We start from the raw sequence: 8,816 nt of genomic DNA, 5'->3' as shown, positions 1-8,816 counted from the left end.
TGCTTTTGTCAATAATAATAACAATAACAATAATAATGTAAACAATAAAATGATCTAAATTATATTGTTTTGGGCCTCCCTCGGGCTATCATTAGCGTAGCCTGAGATTGATCTGTACAGGGCAATGTGTAACAATAGGTTTCGTGTCAGGCCTCTACAAAACCCACAGATGACTGAAAATAAATAATACTGAATCCGCTTATTTGTATGTGATATGTAACTACTCCCCTGCCACTGTAGTTGCAGTCTTACTCAACAGTTAAGGCCGCAGAGCCGTCTCCTCCATCTAAACCACCTTAAATGCTTCAAAGTTGGCAACAGACCACTAAAAGTGTCTCTTTCACTGCAGGGAATTGTTAAAAGCATCATACGTCCCCTTCATACAGGCTGAAGTACTTGCTGGCGTTTGAGAAGCAGAGGTAAGGCGTGCTACTTCCCGGGTAGACCACGGGCAGAGGCACGGGCAGCAGGCATCTCCCCAGCAGGTTGCTCTCTTTGTACAAAGCCGGGAGTTGCCCCACCACCACAGGCTTTCCAGTCTCGGGGAAATCGCTAACTGGTCCCTCGATTTCGTTAGAAATTTGTCTTTTCAATTTATTCCTACGGTTCTGAAACCATATTTTTACCTGGGTCTCCGTGAGCTGCAACGAACTGGCAAGGCAGGCGCGCTCTGCGCTGCTCAGGTAACGTTTCATGTCAAAAGTAGACTCCAGCTGAAAAATCTGTCTCTTTGAAAAAATAGTGCGTGTTTTCTTTTTCGTTATCATTTTATTCTTCTTGCCTGGGCTCCCTCCTTTGTGGGGGTCTGTGGCTGCGGTGGGAGAGCTGCTGTCATCGCAACTGCTGTCCCCGCTCTCGAAGCGCGCCTCCGTCACCTTCCTCTGATTCCCGCGGCTGATGACGACCGTTTCCGTTGATCCGCTACAGTCTGTGATTAACTCTGCAATAAAATGACACTTTGATTAACCCACTGTGGTCATTACTCAAACTCTGCTGTCACGTTAAACTGAATTATCGACGAGTGCGAGCTGTGCGTAAATATGAACACAGATAGAAATTGGTTCAAAGCTCTTACCACTGTCGTTGAGCCTGTCCGGGTCCTGTCTGGCTTGAGTTCCTTTCTCTTCGTGATGAAAACTGTCTTTACGCATCGCTGTGGCCAGTTCATCCTGCGATCCGGCGGATTGACAAGTGTCACAGTTACTGCCGCTTGTCTTGAGGTTGAGGATGTTGTCGATAGTGAATTTTAGAGAGGCGGTCGGGCGACGTGGTGCTTCTGCTTTGTTCATATTCTCCAAGTCGCTCCAAGTCCTCTCTTGTTTACTTCCTCGAGTCTATTCGTCCTTAACTCTAAACCGGGACGTTAATCTCACCACTTCGTCTCGATACACCATAGCAGCAGTCACTGAGCAGAGCCTGCTGGGCTGGCTGTGCTCTGTACGCGTCGCTGCTACACACACAGGATGGAGCGCTGTGTCCTTGCTGATTGGCCCAAAGAAACGTTTAGCAGTGACCAATAACAGCGCAGGAATGGCAGGGAAAAAGGGGGGGGGGCTGGGGGGCTGGAAAGTGATGTTGTGCCTAGACCAACAACCCCCAGTCTTTTCTGACTCCCCCTCATCTTCATGCATCTGCTGCGAGGAAAATCGTCCGGAGCCCTGCAGGGATTCCCCAGGATAATCAAGCAGTTTAATTTTACAGCATATACAGTAGACTAGGTACGCTCTGACACGGTTTTTTTTTATTGTAGTTTTCAACCCCCCTTTTTGTGAAGTGGGCCACGCAGCTACTTGAGTGTGATTTGCGTGCTCAGAGCGTTAAATATTTAAGTATTTGTCAGCTTAATATCAAATTTGACTGAAACGAGACTGGCTTAATGTAGCAGTACGTGTTTATCTGAGGAATTTGTTGACGCACCCCCCCCCCAACAAAAAAATGAATAAATAAATAAAATCTTCTCGAATTCGGATATTAGCTTTTTGTCTTTGCAAATCGTGGCTTGATGCATTTTCTGTAGCTTTATATAGAATAGCATTTTTTAAGTAAAAGTAAAATATTAATTAGAAACCAAAAACATACTTTGATTTAAATCACGCCACATTCACAAAATCGTGACTGTTTTCAGTGTGCCTCTGTATTTTGTAATTAACGCCTATTTTATTGCTGATGGCTACATTTTTGTCATTAAAACGCTCCAGATGTAGCTAATAATAAAGCTTCCCGTTAGAGTTCACTTTGTATTAATTACGCTTTCTGTAATTTTATTACTTTTGCATATTTCATATATACTTTTTCATTTGCACCCTTTTAAATGGACCTATTTCACCTTCAGAAACGTATCTTAAGTTGTGAAAACACGTTTTTAGACGTGATTTTTTTTTCTTCCATATTGATTACCTTACTTTCTCCCAAATGAACAGCAAAGTCTTCAGACAGCGTTTCAGTCAAATGTTTCGCTTGGCTGTAGTGCTCTTTTGTATACTCTCACTGCCTCCTTTGTGCATTGTTATTATTATATATTGTAATTATATACATGTTAGTTAGTTCACTTTAATAAAGGCACACAAGGGTTTATAGTATATTGTATAGGCGATCATGCTAAGGTTTAGCCGGATGCTACAAAAGTTCAAAAACTGCATTAAACTTAACTTTGTTTCCGGAACACTTTAAGCTTTGTTCCAAACACACTGATCCACTTCATTCCCTATATACATAGGTGTGCAATCCTTCATGATGATTGTTAGACTGGCAGAAGTAAAAGAAAAATGCAGTGTTTCTGTCACATATATGTTTACAAACAACACAAATGCTGATAGTTTGTGCTTGTTTTTTTTTTATTTATTTATTAAGTGAAAAGTGACAAAGATGGAAAAATGTGTGACTTTAAATACAAAAGTTTGCAAAAATAAGTGTGTATTTAAACATACAGTATTCATCTTCGGCCTCCGCTGCCCTGGAGGCCTTGCCATGCTTGACTGTATTAGGGGTTATGCTATGCAAGAGCAGCACTCTTGTCGGAGTTTATGCACCGACATATAAAGATGGTTCGCTACTTTGTGTCATATGGACTCTGCGGACTGTCTTTGAGTGCAGACAACCTTTTCGGCGGTGTTGGAGGTTATTGCACAATTAATAAAAACGAGGTGGTTTTGTGTTATTAGCATACAGTTTGATAAGTCAGTCTTTACACCAGTCCTGTCATCTGCGATCTTAGCATGCTCATTGAGTGAGCAAACGTCGATAGAGGGTAGTTGATGGGGCTGGAGAAGCTTCCCACGGTTTGAGAAACGGGATGTCCGTTTAAGCTGAAACCCAGTGCTGGTGTGGGTCCTTCATGATACAGAATTGGGACCCTGACAATCCGCTGGGTAGAGTTTGGGATTTGTGCAGCCTCTAGATCAGCCGCCAGCTGCCTCTTCCATTTATTCCTCCGGTTTTGAAACCAGATTTTGACCTGAGTCTCTGTCAGGTGAAGAGATGCTGCCAAACCGGCCCTCTCTGAGCTGCTCAGGTAGCGCTTCAGATCGAAAGTGGACTCCAGTTGAAATACCTGACTGCGACTGAACACGGTTCGGGTTTTCTTTTTCCTGGCGAAAGTTGCGTCAGATGAAGCGTCTTGTTCTGTACGTGCGTCAGAAACGTTTTGCGCGTCCTCCACGTCTTCCGTGAGGTTGCTGTCGCCCGTTTTCCTGTCAGGTTCGTCGCTGTCCTCAGTTATCGGCTCAGACACAGCCGGTGAAGCCCTGTCGCTGGTTGATAATGAGCAGCATGGATCTAGTGAACCTGTACTGTCTTTTGGACCTAAAGGGAGACAATGCAACAGAAGAACTTGCTTAAAAAAGACAATCAGACATTAAGATACACATTCTCCAAATACTCCGTTATCTTCAGTCAGATTTTTTAACTGGCTACACCGTCCTTCAAACTGTTTCTTATAGTAACTGGTTCATAGGATAATCTTCGAAGAGTCAAACTGTCGACACACTTATTGTTGCACCAGAAAACAAAAATAAAAGTGAAATTTTCACCTGTTTAAAAATCGTGTTTATTGTGTGTCGTAGTATACCCCTTGTCAAAAGTTTGGACAAGCATGGGCAAAGCTTAGGCGTTTTGACTGGATTGCATAACACATAATACATTCGACTAAGCGGTTTCAGGCCCGATTATGATACTTATTATTATAAATATAAATAAGAGTCCAACAACATCTTCCCAAATATGCTAGTAAATACTAATTTAATGTTTGGCTGTTGGTATTGATATGGGACTTTCATTACATGTAAACACAGTATGGTGATATTGGAGTTTTAAAATAAGCGTATTTGGCTGTGAACACCAAAGGGTGGGGCACTTTGTTCTGAGGTTGCATATGAGTGTCACAAATCCACCGAATGTGCGTAAAAGCGTCATGTCGACGTTCCGTACTTCGTTTTTGTTTTGCCTTGTATTCTGGGTTTTTGTGCGTAATCCGTGTGCGTAATCTTCAAGCCGTACCATGGATCTCATGACAAGCAGCCATGCCGTCAATAGAGAACGAATTTCAGACACGAAAACGTTAAGACTTGCATGTGTTTTGCAGCTCAAAAATGCCCCAGCTTTTTTCACCATTAAAAAAAGATGACTTTTAATACTCCTACTGTGGTCTATAGATAGGAGAGCTCGGTCAACTAAGGATGAGTAAACGGAGAACCATAGTTACAAGTGTGGGTGTCACACCTCACTCGCTTCAAGTTTGCTGATTTTATCTAGGTTATATTTAAAGAGCAGAGAAGTGACTCGTGACTTGCTTGTATTTTCTATGAGTCAATCTATGTGACTGAAATCCTGACACCAAAGTATGGATCCACAAGACTCATTAGGCGCATTCCGGAACACTTTCTGTATGTTTATCAAGCGAAACTATATTTTTTAAAAGAACTATATGGAAAACTTACACCAATACATTTAATATATATATATTATTGTAAGATCAATAGTTAAAAAATGTCTTGTTGCACTGCACACGGGCAAGTGAAAAGACCTTTAACTTATTTTAGGCACGAACTGTTTTCTAACCAATATTTAACATGTTCTCGTGGCTCGTGAAGCTGTTCTATACTTACTGTGTGGTGTTTCCAAAGCTCTAAAGTTGAACGCAGTCCCTTCGCGGTACCACTGCAACAGCGAGTCTCGGTATAGAGACCGAGCTAATGAGTTGACGTCGGGCACTGTGTCGGTGTGATATGCGTTTAGTTGTCTTTCGGTGGAGATGTCCCCTCGACTTCTATCGGTCATCGACTCCTCTACATCCTGCCTCTTGCTCAGCAGATTCTCGATAAAAAACGACGACGCCCTCGATGAAGTGGGAGCCTGAGTGACCGTCAGTTTTTCCTGCATGATCTATCGATGTCGCGATGCTTTTACACAAGAAGCCGATGGATTCTCTTTTGATCGTGCCTCAACGCAATCTAAAGTCCAAGCAGTCATTTCCAGCGATGCTGCCTTTGCGCTGTGTTGGGACGTGTAGTCATGGCCGAGACTGCGATCCCTCGGTGCCCACAGGAGGAGAGCGAAATGGATAGAAGGAAGTAGCAGTATAGTGAAACGTCAAGTCAAACGCTTAATGAGTCGAGGGCATCCAGCGATTGGACGAGCACAATAGCAAATGGGGGTTACCAAGAAAAAGAGAATTACGGTCTTGTGCGTAAGCCTCTGCTGCTACTCCGTGCGCGCGTGTGTGTGGGTTCACGGTAAGGGCCGTCCCCTCGAGGTCATCCAGACAAGAGAAGACCTCTGTTCTTGAAACAGCACTCTCTTTTTGGGCTCAATTAGGGTTCAAATCAAAATAAAGATCCGGCAGGGAAGCAATCATCCTAGAGCCTTGACCTCCCTCCACTTAATACAGAGAAGGATAGAATTTAACTTGTCAAATTCAAATAGATTCCCCCTTTATCCAATAACTGTACAAACAGATATTATATGCATATCGTTTAATTATTTTATAGGCCTATTATAATATCTGGAAAGTATTTTACAGCAGCTTGTAGATTCTAATGTTTCAGTTATCCCATTTATCCCAAATAAAATGATTTAGTGCTCCGAATGGTAGATTTTTTTTTTACCTAATGTTTCGACACATGAGTGCACTGAACCGTGCTAAACGGCACGAGACGCTGCACCTTGAAAATAAATGCTGTCAAAGGTTATCCAAACTTTCCGCAATGGCTCAGATATTCCTGATAATAAGCATGTTTATCTGAAGCTGTGCACTTCATATCGTACTGTGTATGACTGTGTACGTGACAAATAAAATTTGAATTTCATAGCTTTATTAAGCCCTACTACACATGATTTTCCTTACATGTTTTGGAGTTGATCTGCAAAGATTCAGGACGTATCTAAATAAAGCTGTTTCAGCATTGGGTATCTGAGTTGTAGATATATAAATTTAAATGAATAAAGGTAAATAATGGGCTGGTGTAATAGAAGTGGATTAGTTTGAATTTGCCATTTACAAAACAAAGTTCAGTGCTTTCAAGGATTGGACTTCATCCTGCAGATTAAGAAAGGCTCATCAGTATTGGATCATCTGAAACATATAAACGAGTGCTGACGGGCGTTTTTACCCTTTTCGTTAAAATGGCAAGACATTTGAGCTTTTATTTCCCTCAGTGGAGTCAGCGGTGTTGACCTTTAACTCCAGACCTCACTCTCTCTCTGTCTCTAAGTCTCTCTCACCCTCTCTCTCTCTCTCTTTCTTTGCCCCCCTTAGGGCAAGACTTGCCCTTTGACAGAGGATCGGTGGAACTGCTGCTCCTCAACCTAACACTAAGAGTAGACAACAGTAACGTGAACTGTGTGTCCAAGAGCTGATTCTTGCACCTGTCTTATAACATAGAGTGGGCTACAAGCACTTCATACGTGGCTGATTTGATTTGTGTTTCACTGTCTTTCTCATGAGGTCACAAAGCACACTTCATTTCATAGTCACAACTTGAAATTTTAAATTAGCCTCAGGCGTGTAAATTCTATGAGATTTAGTAAAATAAATTTCAAAAATATTAGCAAAAGAAATTAATAATAGTATTTTATTACAGTGAAGAGAGAAAGCTAAAAAAAATCTTACATTTTTTTAAAGATGATGTAATTGTGCAGTCATTTAAGTAGAAAGTTGGACTAGTTTATGTAGAAACCAGTTTATTGTTACATTGTTTTTGCTTGTTTCTTAGGTAGTAGACGTATGAAGATGTTTATACTTGTAAGTGATCACGTTAAACAAATTCCTCAAATGCATGTTAACGTCTTCATTTCTCAGCTTATCTAATGACCGTGAATGTTAATAATCTCAGCTTCGTCAAACGCACACACAGGCTTCCCCTACACTTCTTATTAAAGCCGTCATTGTGTTTGTATAGTTTCATGTTTTTACCTCCGTCTACAACTATAATCCCACATTCTAGTAAGTATTTCATATGTTTCTTTAACTGTGTTGCTGTAAAAATGATGTATTTGAGTTTGTCAAAACCCCACATCAGATCACGTTTCTCTGTGTACACCACACCGTCTGAATGATGTGGCACCCCAGCCAGCACCCCTGCTCTGGGGGCCGACAGCCCAGACCTCGAGGCCCCTCTCTCACTTTACTTTCTCTCCTCTCTCTTTTCTCTCATCCTCCTCTGATCCTTATCTGGCTTGGCGTGCCCTTTGCTTTATAAGGCCTGCTGGCCTGCTCTGCAGCCCTACCACTCCAGCTCTGAAACACAGTTTCACCACACAAAATCATATCATCAGCATGTGCTTCAAGAGACAGCTGCATTAAATTGAGCATGTGTCTACATTTGGCGGTGGTGAGTGTTTTCCAGCCCTCAGTGCTGCCAGGCCAGTAAGCAGTGAACTAGAGTTACAGTTTGTGTTATTATTATCCAAAACAGAGGACCTCTGTGTGATGGCTCTGAGGCTAAATTAAATGGTTTACGAAAAGCAAATTGACTGTGCATAACATACATTAAATGGTGTTTAAATTTTTGTCCAGACCAGTAAAAGCCTTCTCCAGTAGATTTATTGGCTGGTGTTATTATTGACATAATTCTTCTATTAAGCAATAAGATGATTTTTATTTTAACATCTGCTCAGATTTCTTTTCCATCCATGGATGGAATGAAGAGACATTAAAAAGGGAAATATAATATATTTATTAAAGATTTGCATGTTTTCTTTTGCATTTTCTATAAAAGTCATGCTTGCTTCACATGACACAAACATCTGACACATATTAACCAGTTCTATTTCCTCAACAGCCTTCTGTTTTTAATTAACAACTGCCTTCATCTAACCATCTTTTTATTATTCCCTGTAGTATGATTTTAAAGGCTATGGAGCCTACTGCCCTCAGTAACGGTTAGCAGTCAATGAAGAAGGAGATAGTTTGACCTAGTTCATTTATACTGAAGGCAGTGAGACAGCCAGGCAGAGACAGGATATATCTGCTTTGGGGCATTTTCATAGCTGTTTACATTATGATGTCTTCATAGTGACCCAGTGAAGTATACTGACCTCAGCTGACTTTTATATGAGGTGGTGCAAGCATGCACAAACATGCGCTTGCATCAATATCAGCATACAGTACACACAGAGACACCTACATATATTTTGCATTTTCAATCTAAAGATATTTGTGCACAAAGAAATAACAGATAACAAAATAGTAATAAAGTTTATTAAACTGAACCACCAAGCCTTTATTCACACAGACCTACAGTCACCAGACACTTGACTTCAGTTTGTGGGGGGGCCCTCCAATGGTTAACAGAGAGAATTGCACCTTAGTGTCATTTCAC

The 8,816-nt window shown here is 41.3% G+C and overlaps 2 protein-coding genes across 3 annotated transcripts; both read right to left on the bottom strand.

The window, feature by feature from the left end:
- Positions 1 to 365: 365 nt before the first annotated feature.
- hmx4 (H6 family homeobox 4) lies at positions 366 to 1,289 on the bottom strand. 2 transcript variants are annotated; one of them, XM_085356366.1, is made up of 3 exons: positions 1,148 to 1,289; positions 1,076 to 1,108; positions 366 to 940 (listed from the first exon to the last, which is right to left on the bottom strand). In XM_085356366.1, exons 1-3 carry the CDS (start codon positions 1,287 to 1,289, stop codon positions 366 to 368), a joined length of 750 nt encoding a protein of 249 aa, XP_085212492.1. The 2 variants fall into 2 exon arrangements, with proteins under 2 accessions (XP_085212492.1, XP_085212491.1); XM_085356365.1 differs by having other exon boundaries at positions 1,076 to 1,289.
- Positions 1,290 to 3,184: 1,895 nt separating this feature from the next.
- hmx1 (H6 family homeobox 1) lies at positions 3,185 to 5,376 on the bottom strand. The gene is made up of 2 exons (XM_085356364.1): positions 5,103 to 5,376; positions 3,185 to 3,801 (listed from the first exon to the last, which is right to left on the bottom strand). Exons 1-2 carry the CDS (start codon positions 5,374 to 5,376, stop codon positions 3,185 to 3,187), a joined length of 891 nt encoding a protein of 296 aa, XP_085212490.1.
- Positions 5,377 to 8,816: the final 3,440 nt, after the last annotated feature.

The sequence above is a fragment of the Diplotaxodon limnothrissa genome, linkage group LG6, assembly GCF_057381915.1.
Source record: "Diplotaxodon limnothrissa isolate DT_005_m linkage group LG6, D_limnothrissa_male_GT1.1, whole genome shotgun sequence".
Lineage (NCBI taxonomy): Eukaryota > Metazoa > Chordata > Actinopteri > Cichliformes > Cichlidae > Diplotaxodon > Diplotaxodon limnothrissa.
Note: the sequence above shows the minus strand (reverse complement) of the source record. Positions and strands in the feature narration are given on the sequence as shown.

Bases quoted from the DNA above. Each gene is read 5' to 3' on its own strand.
- hmx4 (XM_085356365.1), bottom strand. From the start codon at position 1,289: ATGAACAAAGCAGAAGCACCACGTCGCCCGACCGCCTCTCTAAAATTC. The intron at 941-1,075 runs GTAAGAGCTTTG...ATTTTATTGCAG, and splicing joins GGACAGGCTCAACGACAGTG to AGTTAATCACAGACTGTAGC.
- hmx1 (XM_085356364.1), bottom strand. From the start codon at position 5,376: ATGCAGGAAAAACTGACGGTCACTCAGGCTCCCACTTCATCGAGGGCG. The intron at 3,802-5,102 runs GTAAGTATAGAA...GTCTCCCTTTAG, and splicing joins AGCTTTGGAAACACCACACA to GTCCAAAAGACAGTACAGGT.